The sequence below is a fragment of the Echiichthys vipera genome (assembly GCF_963691815.1).
Source record: "Echiichthys vipera genome assembly, chromosome: 14".
In the NCBI taxonomy this organism is placed as follows: Eukaryota; Metazoa; Chordata; class Actinopteri; order Perciformes; family Trachinidae; genus Echiichthys; species Echiichthys vipera.
In genome coordinates this window covers 23941384-23962626 of record NC_139839.1, presented here as the reverse complement: position 1 = coordinate 23962626, position 21243 = coordinate 23941384, and the positions used below count along the sequence as shown (strand labels likewise).

Genomic DNA, 21243 nt, shown 5'->3' with positions numbered 1-21243 from the left:
CGTGCATTGTGAAACTTTCTGGTCTGGTTGGTAGGGAAGCAGACCCAGGGACAGGCATTAAGAATAACTATATAGAAATAGCCAATCTTCTGGCTTTGGTCATAAAGATGCATCAGTACTAAATAGAGACCGTTTCATAACCACTTAAAAAACGCTCATAGCTGCTTTAAACTGGTGTCATTGACTGAAGCTATACTGACACCATACTCCAGGGCTTATCTGGAGTATGGTGTCACTTTCAATACAGGTTAAAGACATGATCCCAGTGACTAAATAATTCATTTCACCTCAACTATCCTACGGGGTTCATGAAAATAAAGGCTGCTGCTGTTAAAACCCTTCCATATATTGTGTTTGTTGACATGAAGCCACCTTATCTTTAACACTGATAACCCCACTCAGTGCACTTTTTAAAGAAACATGTTTCTTCCTGTGAGCTGTAACAGCAGATGCCTCGCTGACAAAGCCCTGATTGTCAGTGCTCAGCTCAGTGGAAAGGAGCATCGCTGTGTCCCGGCTCAGCTGCTGAGCAAACGGAACTGTCTCCACTGTGGGCCGCCAGCAGCAGTGTTCACAGGCCTCACTGTGGCCATATGCAGCACAGGAGCCCACTAGCATCGTCTCATAACCCTATATTTGAACTCTCCGCCAAGAGCCATATACCTCCTACAAGCTGTGTTTTATTTATTTACACTTTGGACGTAAATGTGGACTTTGTTACAGTTTAAATCTCAGGTGCAGCCTGTGTGTTTAAGCATGAAGAACACATCCTCCATCTTTAAGCAAAACAAGGTATTGCCATAATTGACCCGTGCACCAGGTTTCCTGCTGGAAGTCAAGGTTCTGCACTGATGTAAGACCCGTGGCACTCTGTAATCATGTCCATACACAGCCAGGATTTAACTACACTCTGGAGGGGAAGACACAGGGCTTAAGTGGATTTTATTTCAAGGTTCCCTTTCAGGGAAAATTGGCAGCACAGGCCCGAACTCAGATCCTCCTATTACGAGCAAAACGTTTGGTTTGAATTATTCACGTCAACTTATTGATTGTATCTTAAAGAACACTTCATTTTTACTTGCCATTGTAAAGCTAAAGGATTTAAAACTGTAAGTGAAATGTGAAGGATGGCCTTTGGTGAGTATAAGAGATTATACAATCATGACGCAGTGAATGCAGTTTATTTTGTGCTTTCTCTTTATTTGATTGTCTTGAAGCAACCACCTATTTGAAAAAGCGTCCCTTTATTTGGTACTGGAACATTTTTACAGGGCAGTGGGCATGCCGCTTGGAATTTCAAATAGTTTTGTAATCCCTAAAGAAGTAAACTCTAATCATTCATAAGGATGCTCAGTGCTCCCACGCCTCCGCCAACCACAATCTAAAGGGCTAAATTCATTAGAACCAGATGTAAAAGTGCACAATTTATCTATTGTAGTGTTTAGAGGCCTGAAGCCGGGCTGGTGCCAGCCCTGTGATTCTTCTATCGCTTTTCGGCTTCATGTTTACCAGGACGCGTGAGCTCAGAACGCCCCAGACTCTGCTGAAGTCATCACCCCACCCACAGGGTTCACCTCAACCCCCTCTGCCCTCAACACCTTTTGCTCTTCTTCAGCAACACCTCTTCAGACGCAGTGATATGACTTCATGCAGTGTGATAAAGAACCTGTGTGAGACAGTACTGCCGCCCTCGGCGCTGAATGTCTCTTTTCATATTTCCAAAATATAATTCACGTGTGCATTTAGTAGTGATGAATAGCTCCGTTTGAATTCATGACTGGGACCAGATGAAAAGCAAAGAGACAGTGACAATGTCATGAAACAAGGCAGCTGCTCCGTAGACAGTGAATAATAAAACAAATCCCACGATGGTTGAATGGATTATAGACACATCCTCTAATCCACAGCTGTAAGTGCTGCTCTGCATTCAACATATGCGTATTTGTTTACTGGATGACAAGAAGAGGGAAAAATTTCCACTTTGCCACCAATAGTCACAAATTCTCTGTAAATGAAACAAATCCAAATCATGTGATCTGATGACATCATCAATTAATGTCTTTATATTTTAAATTCCCTCTCAGGTGACAGAAGTGTGTGTGTCAAAACAACGTTTGCATGTAGTGAATGAACCCATTTAACTCTGATTCATAATAATATGACAGGACTGTAATGTGATTAATTAGTTGCATTCTGGAATCCGTGACTCCCCTCATTGTTAACTCCTAATGTAGGTGACTTTTATACCCTCAACTCAAACCAGAGAAGCAGCGGTAATTTCGTTTTTTTTGTGTCAGGAATGATCCCGTCCGGTGCTGGGCTCCATGAACGCACAGCGTAGGCAGTGTAGGCCCCTGTGGGACCACATGACGTGTTCAAAAGTGCCACCCATCTGTCACTTGAAAGGGCTCTGTCCTCAAAGCACAATAGAGACAGAGGTTATAAACAAATGGTGTACAAAAGATGTGGGTCCAGTCAGACAGATTGGATGGAGCTTGTTGTTTCTGAGGCGATCCCCACTGTGAGCTGCTGCAGCTCTCACAGAAGGTACACCAGAGGGTGATTGAATTATCACATGGCTCATCCGAAGCTGTCCCTGTCTCTCTGCGGCTCTCATTTGACGGATACCCTTTAGGAATGCTGTTGATAATCCATAATGTTCTTGTTATTTATAAGTGATCAGCTGGCAGCAGAGCCCTGGGCCGCTCACTGTTGGGTTGGAGATAAGAGGCTAAATGAAAACTAACGGTTACGGATATGGTTCACTGATTGTTTCCATTTGAAAATTCCCTTTTATGTTCCTGCTTTATTGTATTTATGATGGCTGTTAATCAAAGTTCTGGTTTTCATTTTGATCAGAGATTTATCTACAGTCAAATGGGTTTGGTAATAAAGAACAGGCAGAAATGAACGTACTTCATCAGAGTTAGACCTTTATTAGTTTATCATTGTGGTTTGCATATTCCATTCACTTCATCAAAAAATAACCAAATAACTAAATCTAAAAATAGAAACATGCCAGTGTGCTTATGAGAATATTTCATATGATTGTGTAATGTGGGTTTGGCATTAAACCTGAACTAAGTTGAGAACTATTGTTTTTCCCCCCTTTTAAATCATCTTGAAACATTTATTGCAGATTAAAATTCAACATTTTATTTTGATACACTTGAGCTGTTCATCAGAGCCCAGTTTGAGTGTGTATGTATTCTGATGGGAGCATGGGAGTATTTTCATGGGCAGAATAGTAACTCTGCACCCATTCAGGCTCTGAGCCCCCTGGGTGAAAGCTGAGTGTCCTTATTCTGCCCCTCGGTGAGCCTACAGATTTGTGATATTGGCCTGACCCTAGAGATTTGAAGGACAATGGCTTAATGCTGTGAGCCCGCGGACTCCTTCCTCCCAAACATTTACAATGTTTTCAGCCAGAGCATGGGATAACTCCATTCGTCATTTGGGAAATATCGAAATAACATCTTTTTCCTAAACATTTCAACGGTGACTTTTGAAACACGAGAATTAGGAAATACAGTTTGCAAATGTGGCATTTTAACAAAGGCAAATCATTTACTGTTTCTATTTATGTACATTTACATTTTTCTTTTCTTTTATTGGGGCTATGATATCCCATAATTCAAAGGGATTTATCTAATTTACAATGTGAAACTCATTTGAAAATAAACTTCCACTTCAGGCTTAAACCACATCTGGTTTAAACAATACTGTGTTGTAAAAAAAACCAATAGAATTCATGTTCTGGAAACTTGTAAATGTGTTTAGTGTAAATACAATCTTTCCATAGACACATGTTAGATTTTTCATCAGTAATACCACCATGTCAGAAGCTGATTCTGACAGTTCAAAAGAACGATGTAACTGTAATAGTATCTCTGCAAAGCTGGTGTTGCCTCTTGATGTGGAGATTACCTATCATAATTCAGCTCGGATTCTGCTGTGACATGAGTTATTTCATTATCATGAACTCCAGTGGCTCGCTTATGCCCCTCCGTCTCCCTCAGAAGTTGTCCTCCCGTCTGTGTTGCTGGGGAGGTGATATGTGAAGATCAAGGGGCTGCGTGTTGATCCTATAGCTCAGGAATGGAGAGCCTGCGTGTAAAAAGGCTCTGTAGACGGGCCCGGTCCTGCTGGAAGCTCCGCGACTCCCACACACGCTCCAACCTGTGCCCATTCGCAGTTGACTGCAATGTAAAACACATTGACTCTGGAACCAGAATCCCAGCCCCACTGTAAACATGGAGTTATCAAACTGTGTGTAAAACGTAAATGAGGACCACGTTTGGCCAACTGATTCATGCCTCATTTCCCCTGCCTTTTGGGACCCGTATCTTTGTCTTTTCCTTTTCCACTGCAGATAGTCGTGTGTGGACGGGATTCTCAGCAGATCTATAGCCACATCACATGAAACTGCCATGGCATCATCGTCAACACGACACTCGCTGGATCATTTAATTGCCAATGAAACAAGAACATCAGCACTGTCAGCTATGCGGCGTAGTGTACAATGTAGTTTTCTGGGCTGCCATTTTTAGTTTGGCTATTTGATAATGGCGGGTTTGTGCAAGATGTCCCGTGATGCACAAACAACGGTTTGCTAGGAACCTTGACTGCGGTGGTACCAAAAAAGTATTAGCTCCACGGTGCTATCCACAACTTTTTCTAATGGAAAACGAATACAGAACGAGTAGAGTTGAGAAGAGACGCACCGTACCGTGCAGTGGAAATGTGGCATAAGACACAAGATCCAGGTGTTCCCGTAGGGGTGTTGTGGTCTGTAAATGGGTCTGCTCAAGTCAACACCTGATCTGCTTTGTGCACGAGGCCAGCCACGTTGGCTACACCAGTTGCAAGGTCAAGGTCTGAACAACAGCTGACTGTTGCCTTTGTGTGAGCACTGGAGGTGCAGCAGATTCTCAGGGAAACTATACATTACTGTCCCACAGCTGGCTCTGCGGTCTATCACTTACACTGAGCTTCATGAAGAAATCCGCTGGTGCAGGAAATCCCCAAGTCACTTTAATAAGGTTTTACTTAAAAAAGAATGATACTGTAGAAAACATGTTGGAGAGCCTTTTTATGCCCATACGTGTACTCAAATTACCATTGTGGCCCACTGTATTACAGTATAGTGTAACTACGGTAGCCACTCAAATGAATAAAATGAGTTGTTGTAGTGAATTCAGAGCATTGTTTCCATTTCAGATGGGAAACGATTCCAATGTCAAATCCACTTGTATCTAAAAAAAGACACGATTTGAGTGCGGATATAAGGATGTGTCTGTGGTATTTGCATTAAACATTACTTTTAGAAACATTTATTATGAATCTTACATGTATTTGTAATGTTTTTTATAAAGGAGGGACTGTGCAGTGTACAGTTACCACAGCCCGGTCCTTATTGATTTTTTTTTTTTATTGTTCCAAGTTCACAAAAGTTACAGAAAAAACAACAACATCTGAATGTAAAACATTGTTTCTTAACAGATTGGGATGAAAAGCATGAGGCATGAAGTGAGTGATATGATTATTTTGATATTATTCCATAAGACTGCACATATGAAATCAACGGATACACATGTTTAATGTCTGAACACTAATGATACTTTCACCCTTCATTTGGACCAACATGCTGGGCTATGTGTATTACATATGAAATAAACGCTGGCCTTTTAACACTGTTGTTACTTCAATAGTAGCAGTTATTTTAGTGTTGAAAATAATATGGAATTGTGTTATATTATAACATGTTATTATTTTCCGTTACAGCAGTGTAAAATCATGTGGAAAAGACAGCACAACCATTTCTAAAGAAGATTACAAAACCACATAAGTTTTGTTTTCTGTCTAAGAGGTATGCGTTTCTACCAGCTTAATATTCTACAATAACCTTTATCGAATAATCGATTAAGAAAACAGTGTCTGCTATTAAGCATAATGATAAGGTCCCTAAAAAGTGCCCCTTAATGTTATTTTATGGCAGTATGATAGCAGAGCAGCTATAAAAACACCATTAAAAGAAGGTCACTGTGTGGACTCTTCATCATCACGGACACGCTGTAACTCTGCGGGAGTACTAGGGGTCGATCCCGGAGTATTTTCTCCAGGATACCAACCCAACTGCGGACCATGTAGTGTTTCCGAGTATGTGGTGGTGCGTTGCCGCTGCAGCGCGCTTTCTTATGCTAATGGCGCTCTGACATCAGCAGTGAGATCAAACAGGGCAGGCAGGGGTGCTTTAAAGCCCAGTCTGCCCCCACTCAAGCTCACTCACTCCGCTCCGCTCCGCTCTGCCTCTCTGTCTGTCTGTCCCACTCACACACACTCACACACTCTCACACACGCTCACACTCTCACCGACACCGCTCCGACACACACCATGCGTACCTGCCCGGAGCTACTCTACCACCCCATGCTGGATTTTACCCGTGCATCCGGCTGATACAGACACAGACTACACCTCGAAAGGATATTCCGACCTGCTGCCTCCTTTTTTTCATCCACTCTGCTTTTGTTCACCGTTGAAAGAGCGCCGCGGCAAAGGTGAGGTGAAACTGGTTTGGCTCTGTGTGTGTGTGTGTGTGTGTGTGTGTGTGTGTGTGTGTGTGTGTGTGTGTGTGTGTCCAGATAAAAAAAAGGATTGGGATTATGGTGAATACAGGAAAAAGCTGCTTGTTTGTCGCCGGGTTTTGCTCTAGGCCTAGATGAATTATCTGTTGGAGAAAAAAAAAGTCTGGTCAAATATTGAACAAATATGGAAGAAATTTTTATATAATTATAATAATGTAACGGATTCCACAACTTCCGTGCGACATGCTTCTTCACACTTCTGTCTTTATAGTGACTTTAGAATCAGCTCATGAACACTTCTGTCTTTACAGGCAGATTGGCAAGCATTATTATTATTATAATTATTATAATTATTATTATAACAGGCCTATTGTACAAATATATATATCTATATCTATATCCTTGTCCGACCTTGTTAGTTAATCTCCACTAATTAGATCCCCATGATCGTTAGAAAATATGATGAATAGTCCACTCGGAGTGCCCTGCCCTGCCCAGCTTATCTCGGCTCGCTGAGGCGCACAGCGGATAGTGTGTGTGTGCGTGTGTGTGTGTGTGTGTGTGTGTGTGTGCGCGCGCGCGTGTGTGTGTGAGGCTATCAGCCTTTATCTTTCAAGAGGGAAACAGGAGCTGCCATTCAGCCCACTCCGGCCAAATGTAAATTTAAACAGTTAATCCCCTTGATTTCTTTAAACGCACATGAGGCCAAGGGGCAAACAGAGAGTATTTCTGTTTTGGGTCGATGTATAACTCAATGATTTTATTACGTTAGGTCAAACCCCGTGTGTGTGGAAAGAAGTTGGCCAAGTGCGAGTGAGTTTCAGTGAGCTCATTTAAATAATTAATATCGCAGTTTCGGAGGCGTCTCCGCCAATCAGCGGCGCGCAGTGGACGCCCTTTGAAAAGGCGCACTATCAGTGGTTTAATACGCTCACTTTAAGCTCTCTTCAAAGAGGTTTCTTATCTGCAGCTCAAGGCTATCAGATCTGATGCTCCCTGCGGACCGCTGCGTCCATCCCTCCGCTGTCTCTCCATCTAAAATTCTTCACATTTTTCCAAGTGGAGCAGAGGTGACAGGGGACTGAATTACAGACTCCAATGTCGGTGCAAATGAAGTAACGAGCTTAATCAGGGGAAATAGGCTTTCTTTGTCTCAATGCTTCTGGCTCGCTGTTTAGAAAAGGCTAATGTGACTGTAACACAATCCTTTGAACCTCAGCAAACAATAGGCTACTTTATAGGCATTTATAACGATATAACCGTCATAATTAATATTGTTAACTATAAAAGAGAGAGTGAGAAATGTAAGATTCACTGTGGAAAGTCACAGTTGTGCCCACTAACACGCCATCTGAACCTCAGGTACAGCACCGGTTCCTTCATAAAAATCTAAGAGATGTTTATCTTTAAGCAAAAACTTGTTTCTTGTGTAAATAATAAAAACAATAAATCAGCTGTAGATGGAAACTGGAGTGCTGTCTTACCGGTGTGTTTGAATGCTTACACCAGTCTTCATTAAGTGAACGGTCTAGAAAGTATTTCCTGCAAAGCACTATCATTTTGCTAAATTCCCTTTTGTCCCTGGTTGGGCTTAGTTATTTGTTATTTAATTTGTGCATAATGTTTGAGATCAATGGAGAACTCAAATAATTCATCAGATTTGACCTGATTTTAAATGAGCTCACGCACTTTCAGTCTTAAATAGAATTCATCGACGCATCGAGACAACAGGTTTCCAACCAGCATTGCCAAGTCATTGATAGCCTGTGATTTATGTTATTTATTTCAGGGTTTACAAGAGGAGGCCGTGCCATGAGAGGAGACTTTTGAGTCTAAGCCGAGAAGCCCAACAGCCCTTTTGTATTTGTGTCCTGTGTGAACTGGAGCCACTGTCCAACCATGAGGAGCGGCTCTCATGTCCTGCCTCTTGGTGTGCTCACGGCTCTGCTGCTGTCTCAGGTCTGCTCTGGCATCAAATGGCTGTAAGTATTCTCAGGAGTGGCGCCGTGTCACTCTTTTTCGGCCTTTCAAAGATCTTTACATTCAAACAATGTCCAAACAGATGAGGTCATGAAAGCGCGCCATATTGTTCGGCTCTTTTCTGCATGTTTCAGTGTTTTATGGAGTGGAGGGCCCATGGCAGCTTTGAAATGGGCCCCAACATTCCTCAAGTTGCTCCTGATCAAGGGAGAGGCTATGTGTTCTGTACATGTGCATCTGATGAAGGGGACAGTGGATTAGCTGGCAGTTCTTCATGCTATGAACGGAAACCTTTTTGTTTGATCAACTTTATTGCAGCTTCAGTCAAAGGAGACGGCATGCATGTTTCAGCTCCGAGATCTCAGATCGAATGCACGCCCTGCTGTATAGTAGGAAGGCAAGAATAGAACATAAGACAGGGATGACGGGGCACCACGGTGCCGCAGACAGTGCCATTGTGTGTAGTCTAGTTAGGCCTCAATCAGTGTAAAGTGGTGCTGTAGAAGGAAGCTCCGATGCCATAAATGTTGACACAAATGTGGATTGCACGCTGTTTTCATTTTAGAGTAAAAGTAAACAATAATTTTCGCAATAATTTTGGAAAGTCCATAAAATTCCCAAGTTGCTATTTTTTGAATTTGTTGATGTTTCAATTGAATGTTTTGCACGGTATTGTTTGGTATTCTTGTAAACTCTTCAAGGGTTTCGCCGCAATTTGCGTGTTCTGTTGTGTATTTCTTTATCGGAGTTTTTATCCCTGTGCCTTAAAAGATAGCTGCACCATATGTATCCATGTCTTCTTATCAGAGAGAGCGGTTGTAATACTCACAGTGGGAAGGCTTGAGCAGATGTGCCCATGAGAGCTGGGATGGCATGTGCTAAATCTAAGCTCTCTGCAGTCTTGATAATGCACAGCAGTGCAATGCAAAACAGATGGGGCTGTAAACACCTGTGAGTGCCGGGTTACCACCAGCCCAGTGGAGTCGCAGCTTATCATTGGGCACAGAGTGGCGGCCCCTCAGCCCCTAATGCAAAACAGGCCAAGGTGCAGGCGGTGCTGCCTGGTTCTCACGAACTCTCAGCAGAGTGTGAGACGCAGAGATCAGAGCTAACCCACTCTGCCTGTGGTTTCTCTATTAAGTTAATACTTAGTAAGTTTCAAATGTTTAAATCAAACGTGTGCACTCTTTAATAGTCTGTAAACACACGATTCATGTCAAACTGAGGCCACAGAGGATGGTGCTTTGTGTTGGGGAATATGCAAAAGTGAGGTATCTATGCAGTTTGCAGTCTGAATTTTGGGAATATCTTTAGGCCTCTTCTGTGCTTTAACAAAAGAAAAGGCCCGTGCCATGAACGTGTCACTTATAATTTATGGATCTTCGGCTGACTTTCCTTCGGGATTTTTCACTGTGATAAGATGTTTCTTGTCTGCAACGCATGCCAAAATATTTCCTGAGGCATTATATGTTTCTATTTTTCAATTGTTTTTTCCGGATGTGTCTCAGAGGATGTGCGTACACAACATCTGTTAATTGCTAACACACCGCTGTTACTAAAACTCACAGATTTCTTATTCCCAGTAAGGTGATCATTGTAAAGGAAAAAAACACCATTAAGCAATCATCACATTGTCGTCAACACTGCTATTAGGAGAATGTGTATTGTGTAACGCATACGGACTGATACATCTTGTTTGTGTTTATCTCCATGTAGGTCGCTATCACACGCCCCTGCGTCTCTACACATCAACCAGACCCAACACTGTAAGCTGCTGCCCGGCCTGGTGTCCTCCCAAGCTCAGCTGTGTCGCAGCAACCTGGAGCTCATGCAAACCATCATCACAGCTGCCCGCGAAGTCAAGAAAACATGCCAGAAGACATTTGCCGATATGCGCTGGAACTGCTCCTCCATTGACATCCCCATTGATGCTCCGAAGTATCCGCCAGACCTCGACCGAGGTAAACAGTTTGGACTGACAGCGCGGATGCTTTTGTTTCCAAAGAGCAGCTCCAAGTCTTTTACCCACAAGAATGTGATGTTTATGGTTACTCTTGACATTCAATGAATATTTAAAACCAAGGCCATTAAGTGCTGCAGTTCAGTTTACAGTAACTGGTGAAAAGATCCTCGCCCTTTAATGGTTCCTGTATGTTTCTAAACGACTGCTAACTGCACTTTGATACAGAACTATGTCCTGGTTTCTGGTTTGAGGGTGAGAAGCTGCCTTATCTTTTCACTTATTTTGCCCAAAAATTCTATTATTCATTCATGAGGAGCCTTCACCAGGGATTCGTACTGAAGCTGTTATTTGAGAAGAGCCCCACATACAGCATGTATTCATTCTGTATGATAATAAAAACTTGTTGTTTCCATTATCTGACTGCACGCGTATGTGCGTTGCAGTCTGACTAGTTTCTGTATCCAAAAAGGACCTTGAGTCAGCCAGAGACAGTTGCAGGAGTGTGGGTGGGGGAGCTGTGCAGCGCTCCCCAGACAGGACATGGCCACTAAATGAACAGTCTGAACCGAACAGGAAATGGCTCATCTCTGTCCAGGGTTGGCTTTGATCTAACCTGCCCACGGTCAGAAATGATTTCTTCCCTTTCTTCCAATTGCTCCCCGGCCTTTAACATATGTGCTTTCTGTGTATGCACATCACCGCCAATTACATCAGGGCTCACTCTGTGTTACTGCGGGAACAGTGATGGACTGTGTTTGAAAGCTTCATGTATGCACTCAATTTGGTTTTTTCCACTGAGAGGGAAACAGGACAGATGGATAGCAGAGAGGTCGATGTGTGAAGTGGTTTGAGAATGTTCTATAGATGTTTTGATCTGGAGTTTTTGTTTTAATTTGCTGTAATAACTTTCCATCATAGGAACCAATTTAATTTTAAGTCAACAGTCACTCTTCATCCTAAGACTTTAGCATAGAGTAGAGTAAAAATCCAAATGATAGAAAAACAGACTAATCTCACTAAACCTAGATTACACAACCTATTCACACTGTGCAGGTAGCTCCTTTTGTATTTAATGTATTACATTTCTGAATCTACAGGTTCTTTGATAGTAATAACTAGTAGAGCTGAAATGATTAGCCAATTAATCAATCAACAGAAAAAATAATATGATAGTATTGTAGTAATTGATTCATTGTAAAAGCAACAATGCCAAACATTCAGTCGTTCCAGCTTCTGAACTGTGAGGATTTTGGACTGTTGGTTAGACAAAACAACATCTGAGGATCTGTGAGATACCACCTTTGGCTCTTATTGTGAAAGGAAACTATATTAATGACAATAAATAAATAATGGAGAAAATAATCTTTAGTTGCAGCCCTAATAATTGCTGGTGACCATATGTGCTTACGTCTAAGCATTGAAGTAATGGCTTTGATGTCCACGTTGTCAGTTTTCAGGACCGGGGCTTCTTTTTTCATTTATGTAATTTAGGTTTCTCCTCTGTTTGACAGGAACAAGAGAGGCTGCATTTGTCTACGCCCTGTCTGCGGCAACCATCAGCCACACCATAGCACGGGCGTGCACCTCTGGAGACTTGCGGATTTGCTCGTGTGGTCCTATTCCTGCGGAGATCCCAGAGCCTGGATATCGCTGGGGCGGCTGTGCTGACAACCTGCACTACGGTCTGATCATGGGCACCAAGTTCTCTGACGCGCCCATGAAGATGAAACGTGCAGGCTCCCACGCCAACAAACTGATGCAGCTACACAACAGTGAAGTCGGAAGACAAGTAAGCAATATGCCCATATTTTTGCTTCTCTGCAGTGCAATAATGCGAATATGTTTCTAAATATGTTCTAAATATCTGAATGACTGAGCACTTTCTAACCTCTGTGTCCTCTGTCCTTATATCTAGGTATTGAGAGAGGCACTGGTGATGAAGTGTAAATGTCATGGTGTGTCCGGCTCCTGCTCCATAAGGACCTGCTGGAGAGGCCTGCAAGACCTTAGGGAGATCGCCATGGACCTGAAGACCAAGTACCTGTCTGCCACCAAAGTGGTTCCCCGGCCCGTGGGGACACGCAAGCAGCTGGTACCCAAAGACATTGACATCAGGCCAGTGAGAGTGAACGAACTGGTCTACCTGCAGAGCTCCCCGGACTTCTGTGCTAAGAATGACATACAAGGCTCCATCGGCACACAGGACAGGTGAGACTGCCACTGCACACCATTGTGTTTGACTGAGAAAGAGGGATGTTTGGTGGAAGTGATACTTCTCTGGTTGTTTTGGGATTTTTTTTAGCACGACTCATATCAGTGACAGACACTTAGCTGGCAAATAGGAAATGACCAATCTTGAATGTCTGGTCACCCAGGATGTTGACTCTAGTGAAGTGCCGTCCTGTAGGGTGGCACTGTTTAGTTTGCAGGCTGATAAAAACCAGCGGACCCTGAGAGTGCTCCGTCTGTGGCTTGTCTGAGCATGTGTCACTAAAATCCGGTGTGACTGGAGTCGTTGTCCCACTATCTAATGACTAATGCCGTTATTCTTGGGACTGAGTGCACTCGAGCTGATATCGATTGGAGAGGGCCACACAAATGGGGCAATGGTCCTCCAAAGATAAAGATTTATTTACATCATTCAGCTCCAGTGTTTTAGGTGGGCCAGTGTGACTGGTGTGTGCTCTGTGAGAAGTTTATGGGCAGCAAGGAGCCCATCTGTCTGAGGGTCGGACTCAGGCTACGATCTGGCTGAGCAATATCAGGGAAACTGTGTTGCAGAGAAGGACGTGTCACATCTCAGGGTTAACTGTTTCGTTGTGGATTGCATGGCACAGGAGGCACATTTTGAAAATGACTAATTGCTTAAGTTTCTCTGTTAATATACACACTTGATCTCACATAATTTTACAAACAATGCCCCATTGAACGTCTGTTTGTCACATTGTGTAAGAATAAATGGACTTAAGCTTACTTCAATGTCAACAGCCATGGTTAAGTTAGCCACTGAGCAACTTCGGAACCCATCGGCTATCGCTGTGACAATTATTTAGTCTCTGGGGCAACAGCTGATATTTCAGGGGTTCCAGTCTATCCAATGAATATATCTCCTCTTCCAGCTGATTTCTATAAACGGATATCTGCATACGAATACAGATAAATAGAAAATAAAAAAAACTAATAAAAAGCCAAGTCTCTGTCAGATGATAGCCAATGGCTTCTAAGATTACCATTTGGCCAATATGCACCTTCTCTATTGTTCTCCATTCATGCAAGCAAAGCCCACAAAAACCTGACTGGTCTATACTACTCAGACTCAGTATTCATTTTGCTAGTGAAAACTATGACAGAAAACGTTTTCAATGACTATAACGAGATGATGATATGGCACATACATTTGCAGTTTGCAGATTGGAACGGGTGGATGATTAAAGCATACAGTATTTTTGCATGTTGGGCAGTGGATTGGATCTCATAACAGGCCTGGTGGGTGTGACTGACCTGTGCATCACTAGTGAGCACAGTCAGGACTCAGAGTAACTGCAAACCTACATTTTTAATCACTCAACCTGAGTGTTTCATCAGACAATGATGAGATCCAGTCTTATCTGAAATAAGTTTTACTAAAGTGACAAAATGATTCATTTTAGCTAGACTAGATTGACTGAAATATAATCTGATGACTAAAAAAGGACATGTGACACAGGACTTAGACTAAAAGTAAAAACCTTAAAGTTGACTAAAATGTAAAGACTAAAAACGAACTACACTAAAATTCTGAACTATTACTTAAATGTGGCTAAAGCTAATTTTTAAGATTAAATCTCAAATAGCTGCCAAAATGAACACGCCAAGTCGGACTACAACCAGAAAGCTTCTGATCCTAAAATCTTGTCCCACACGCAGATGTTATTGAGATAAAAAGCTCCACTAACTAGCACATGATGTTGTTGTATATAATAAATGTCATACATCATATGACTGTCATATCAGGTGTCCCTCAGTCATGGGCCACTCTACAGATTACAGACGCATGCTACATGTCAAGAACACTCACTGTCTGTGCCCAATGTGTCCACGTCTGCAGCCTGATAACGCAGCAGCCACACACAGTCTGCAACATTAGTGCTTTTGCCATATCAAGAGGTACCTGCTTTGCTGCATCTATTGCACGTGACACTGATGTTTGTGTACGAGTAACTGTAAAGTGCATGAGTTACGTGTCAGACCGATTGTATGGAATGGCTTCTCAAACCTACCTGCGTCATAACACTCACTCACACGATAGCATTGTCATCTCACTGACTTCTGGCTCACTGGTGGCCGTTCGAGGAGAGGTTTTATCATTTTTACACTTGAATTTACCCTGCTTCTGTCTGCGTTGTTGGCTCTGGCCCATCCACAAGACCCGAGAGCGGTAGATGTAAGGAGAGAAACTGGGACGGTGAAAGTTAATTTTATCTGCAGTTCCTAATGGATAAAATGTGATCACTGGTGAAAAAAAGTGTCATGGCCCTGGGAAGAGACGTGCTATTGAAGTCTGTGCTTTAGTCTTAAATCGCATTACTATGCCTCTGCTTAAAACACCAGATGTGAACTTCTGAATGTACACTGCTGTCCTCTTTCTCAACGTACAGCACAGCAGTGATATAAGGAGATCTCGCTCCTGACTAAACATAACTGTGTGGGGTTTCTGTCTACCTCCTAGCTCCCACCGATGTAATAAACCTGTCTTACACTCTTAGTGTCCCTCCTCTTTCTCATTCGCTCCCGCAGCAGCCTCAGTGTCTCCCTCACCATACTGGTCATTAACACTCTGCCATCATAAAACAATGCAATTATGTGGAGAAGACAAGCTAAAGAAAGGGAGGGCAGCCCTGTGTATTCAGGGTGATTTACGGCGGGGCTATTCTCTGCTCATTCAAGATGCTTTAGGCTTCTGAAATGAGACACTCCCAAGCATCGGTCACGCACTTTTAAAAGACTATTGTGGGCTCTTCACAGGCTGCAGAATTGTACAAAAAACCTTAAAAATAAACCTAATTGTCTAAGACCGGAAACCAAACAGATAAGCGTTAGAGCTGCAATAAATTGATTAGTAGTCAACTATGAAATTAAATGCCAATTATTTGATAATTTATTTATTTATTTAAGAAAAACTATCCAAATTCTCTGATTTCAGCCTTTTAAATGTGAATATTTTCTGGTTTCCTTCCTCCTCTACAATAGTAAAGTGAATATCTTTGAGCTGTTGGCAAAACAAGACACTTGAGGGTGTCCTCCTGTGCTTTGGAAAACACTGATTGACATTTTTCACCATTTTCTGGACAAAACAACCAATTGATTAATCCAGAAAATGATTGACACATTAATCGCTAATGAAAATAGTTGTTAGTTGCAGCTGTAGTTAGCATTCATAGCTGGTTGTTCGGTCCAGTATTTACCATGTTTTCTCTACCGTTTGGAAGTTAATATATATAGTTGGCTATGAAATGTCTTATTCAACATTTTCCTATTTTGTCCATGCTGATTTCAGGCAGTGCAACAAAACCTCCCTCGGCAGTGACAGCTGTGATCTGATGTGCTGCGGCCGTGGCTACAACCCGTACACGGAGAAGCTGGTGGAGCGCTGCCACTGCAAGTATCACTGGTGCTGCTACGTAACATGCAAGAAGTGTGAGCGGATCGTGGAGAGATACGTCTGCAAATGAACCCGTGCCACTGCCGGCCCGCCAGCAGTCCTCTACTTGTACCCAGCCACCCGAGGCTACAGATTAACCAAAGCACTACAATACCAAGAAGGCTTACTTTTGTCTTAAGCTTTAGCATGTGTATCTCAACGAGAAGTGGTCTATTCTTGTGTCAGTATCATTTTTGTATCTCCAAACTGCCAATTGGGCTTCTAAGCTTTTTCGCTTCACAAACTTGGACGTGGAGTGTGGCAACAGTGCCAGTTTACGTGAAGACCGCCGTCCTCCTGGGTATTTCCTTTTACTTGTTAATGATTATAAATCTTCCTAACAGGGATGTTGAAAGTCTATTTTATTATATCTCTAATAAAGAAATGATATTGGATTTTATGCTGGAGGAGAGGGATTGTCTTTCCCCCTCGCTAGACAGAGACTTGTGTTGGGCTGCATTCCACGGAATTCAAAGGGTTCTGCTGGATCCTTTTTTTTCAAGGTACGATTCAAACTTTTTTCCTCTGCAGCAATGGACAACAGGGGAAAAAGGAACACAAAGGGAAATTCAAGTACTTTTCAATCACGGAACATTTTTGTGGTTGACGTTTTGGACTCTCGCCATGTGTCCTGTGTGGATCTTGATATACCTGCATCCCTGTGGATTTAGAGAAGAGCAAATGGTGCATTATCTCCTTTATGTCTGACATGCAGTTCAAAATATATTCTATTTTTCAGAGCTTATGAGCTGAACTCATGGATTTTGTAAACCACTTGTGTGTGGATGTACATACTGTTATTTTGTATACTGAAATAAAGAAAGAAGTATTTATAAAATAATGAAATGACCTTCACCATCATCTTTACATGGGCATTGCATGTTTTTTCTATTTCTGTTAACCTTTCCTTTAATAATGTACTGTGTAGATCATCTTGCAGGATTTTGGCAAAGACAAATCCATAACCTCAGAGGATAATTATTTTAAAACTAAGAAACATTTGCTGTTATTCACTGCAAACCCAAGTGTGAGTTTACCACAACGTATAGCACACTGTGATTGTAAATCAGCTCAGCAAAGTCAGTAATGAGTTGCAGGGTTCAACCTGACAGCCTATTGGGATCGCTCTTTGAATTACCCAAACCCTGGGAAAGTGTTTGTTTGGACATTCCACCTCCTCACAAAGGCCATTGCAAAGGGATTTTTGTCACTCCTATCACGGCTTTAACACTCATCTGTCTAAGAGCCAGACCTCCAATGGACAAACATCAAATACAAAAAAAAGACAGGAATCTAATTTATTTTAAATATGCATCCAGACTGTCGGCCGGTCGGAGGGAGCAGACTTGGCGCTGCATAGAGCTGAGATATTCTCCTGTAGTCAGCCATGTGTTGGTTAAAGTGGTTCTCATGATTTTACACTGACAGAAATAGCTGTGGAGGATGTAAGGCCCATGCTGTGAGCTCACATGATACATGGCAGCACCAGCCTGAACTAGCTGCACACTCACTGGAGCTGTAACACTCCTTGACCCTAGCCTGTGGACGCACACAGACACTGCCAAAACAACCCTGCATACTTTGGAAAAACAAGGCTGAGGGGAATATAATCACCAGATATTTCGATTTTTTAGTGACCATTTTATTATGCTGAACTTGTTTCGCAGCTGTCCATTGCATTTAATTTCATTTTGGGATACACACCCAGGTTAAGAAGATTTAATTAGGTACGTCTATTTATGGTAATGACAAGAAATATGCCTCTAGATTCAAAGCCAAGAGTTTGGATACAAAAACCTCTTTAGTGTTCCAGCAAAGAACCTAGGACGATGCATGGTAACACTGTGACTGAGTGGACTAACTGAACAATGAGTCTCTCTCTCTCTCTCTCTCTCTCTCTCTCTCTCTCTCTCTATATATATATATATATATATATATATATATATATATATATATTATATAAAGATTTGATAAGTGGATGTTGTTGTATAGCTGAGGTCTAAAAGCAGAAACAGGCAGTGAGGATAGACACAGTGTTCTGTGGTCTTGTGGTTTGGGGGCAGGGAGGGTCTGCTGTGTGCAGGTGAGCGGGGGTCTGCTATGTCTGCACACAGGCCTGTCCGTCGACATCCTCAAGGACTCCTCAGTCACTGGCATTCCTCAGCTTGGCAGTTGTAGAGAATAGGGTGTGTGAATATGTGTGTGTGTGTGTGTGTGTGTGTGTGTGTGTGTGCGTGTGTGTGTGTATGTGTGTGTGAGTCTGTCACTGGGTTCACTGCTAGAGAAATGTGAAGCCTCGCCTGCTGATTGAGGACTTGCACTCTGTCAGGTGGCTCAGCCTGAGTCCAAGGACTACCAATGGTTAAAACAGGGTTAACTACGGTTGCTAGAAATCTTTGAAAATTGCTTGGATTTCAAGTAAAGGGCTTGAAATTTAGGTTACATAGGATGCCAAGTGTATTTTTTTTCCTTGGCACCCTTCTGTAGAATGTCACAAAACATAGTTTGGGTTGTTTATAGTACAACAAGATCTGTTTTAAAGTGATGAAGTGTAATAATCAATATACTGTTACTCTATGTACTGTATATAAATATGTAATTTACCCCAGCTGTAAGGTGCTGGAAAAATGATCAGGGAAAAAATGATCTGGGTTTGTTTGTATTGCTTTAAAACCGATCATAATTGTCGTGGGCGTTGCTAAGCAAAACAGATTGCAGCGATAGCAGAAGGGGCCTGACACTGTAAATCCAGTGAGCCAGACTAGTATGTAAGTGAGTTTGTATGCAAGATGCATGGCTGTTCCTCTTAACACATCTGGTAAATGTGTATTTTTCATGGTTAAAAAGTGTATTTTAACTGTGACAAATACTCTCTTTAAAACATTTTTTAAAAAGAGTGCTGAAAGTGAGGGAATCCGCTGAACTCTTGACCCTCTAAAGCAGAGTTTTCAACCAAGGACCCCTTACAATATAGAGAATATACTGTACCAGGGACCCCCTCATGGAAACCCCGTTAAATAATGTGACCTTCTTTTTATATCTCTGGGCCTGTATTAGTTCATATAGTCGCTCCTAACTCTCTGATTTAGGATTATTTCACAAAGCGCGTTAGCTCAAAAAGTAGCTCCTAAATCTGTGAAAAGTTAGAAGTAGTCAAGAGGACTCCTAAGTCACTAAGAGCAAATCACAAACAAAACCTTTATGATAGTGGGAAAACCACATTTATTTCCAGGCAGTTTTTTTCCTCGCTTATTTTTTGGCTTTTATAGTTTTCCCAACTCTGAACTTTGTCCCTCCTTTCATGCACAAGTTGGGCAACAATTAAGAGCTGTTGTTGTTTGCATCTCTCACTATCATCATGGTCATTGCTGATAGTTATGAGCTTTCTTACATGGGTACCTGCAAATTGTTAACAAGCTACCAGACATGTAAGAGGCTGAGAATAGTCAATATTACTCTTTGTTTAATGTTTAATTAGTGACATCGAGCCTATTTGATTTTAAACTTTTCATTTCATTTATTGCATTATTTCTATGGAGATTTCCCAGACAGAGACCCCAAACAGCCCTCTATCCAAGGCAGCCACTCACAGGACATCATCTATAACACTGAGGTCAACCCCGCCCTTTTTCTCTGCTTAAGGCTTCTCCCAGTTCCTTAATAAAAGTTGGTCTCTGCAGCTTTGTGAAGAGGTTTTAGAGTCCTCCTAGTGGGAAGATCAAATGTTTTGTGGATACAGGCCCTGTAGTCTTAATTAAGTGAATAGAGTGATTATGTCTTACAAAATGACTTTTTTCATCTTCAGTTTTAGCCGTGTCCAATTTGTGAAATCATGAGATAGTGCTTATGTAAATGTTTGAGCTGCTTTAGTCTGGAAACGCTGAACGTAGCCAACTGACTCGCTGAGCCACCATTGTTATCATTAAGGCGTGCAACTATTCAGCTGACCTCAGTCTAACCCTTCTGAAATATCTCACTTGGGTATAGTCAACACAATAAAACATGTTAGGCCTGCATGTGCTAACAATATCAACCTGTTGTTCACATTAATTCGGTTCACATTCTCGCATATTCTGTCAACACAAAGCTGTGGCGGTGCGGAAGAGTGACTGTGGAAAATGGGACATGAATGGGCTGCCATTTTGGCGGGGATAAGGTAAAAAACGGCTTAAGAGCGGCCCTTATCTGGGCTGTTAAGGACCTTTGTGTCAGGAGCGAAGACAAGACAAAAGTAAAGACAAAAAAACAAAACGGAACTATTCGCTACTGCAGTTTATGTTTCTTTTCTTTCTTTCTGTCTTTGTCAGAAAGTATCTAAGTATCTCTCCACGGTTGGTGTGACCCCGCACTCTGTGGGAATTGCCTGGTAATTGAGAAGGAAAAGAGGAGTTGAACGGAGAGCAGTGAAAATATCAGGGGTTAATGTCAGCCCGGACAATATAATGCCAATTGCCTTTGTGAAGCCTGCGGTCGAGATAACTAGCTGTGAATGAGAGAGACAAAGAATTTGGCTGAAGTGGTAAAGGCTTTCAGATGTACTGACCCGTACTGTAAAGTGACTTTTGTGTTTTCTCCCTGTGTGTGTGTGTGTGTGTGTGTGTGTGTGTGTGTGTGTGTGTCCTCGGGCATGTTGCTGGGAGATAGTAGATCATGCAAAGCATGCACCTTTGTACATAAAGACAAACCCCTGATGGCTGAGGAGCAGTTTATGGGACTTTATGGTGTTTCGTCGGAAACTCATTTGGCCAAAGTGAATGCTAATGAAGATTTAGGATATCCCAGCGGAAATCATTTATATGAACTTGTAATGCTTTTATCCTGTCTCATCCTTCAATTTCATGCACAACATCTTGTTTTTGTTTTATGCTATTTACAGCTCGTTATATTTCATTTCATTTGAAAAGTTTTGTCTCTGCGTGCCCTGGCCCATGTGTCCTTTGTTTGAGGTTTTTTGTTTTTGTTGTTTGGTGAAAATGTGCACACATATGTTGTACGTTGTTAATGACAGATTAAAACCAAACCAAGCTTTAGTTTA

At 42.1% G+C, this 21243-nt stretch overlaps 1 protein-coding gene across 1 annotated transcript; it reads left to right on the top strand.

The window, feature by feature from the left end:
- Positions 1-6329: 6329 nt before the first annotated feature.
- wnt11 (wingless-type MMTV integration site family, member 11) lies at positions 6330-16977 on the top strand. The gene is made up of 6 exons (XM_083926605.1): positions 6330-6558; positions 8375-8567; positions 10282-10526; positions 12040-12317; positions 12444-12736; positions 16065-16977. The coding sequence occupies exons 2-6, from the start codon at positions 8485-8487 to the stop codon at positions 16237-16239; spliced, it is 1074 nt and encodes a 357-aa protein (XP_083782731.1). The 5' UTR covers positions 6330-6558; positions 8375-8484; the 3' UTR covers positions 16240-16977.
- Positions 16978-21243: the final 4266 nt, after the last annotated feature.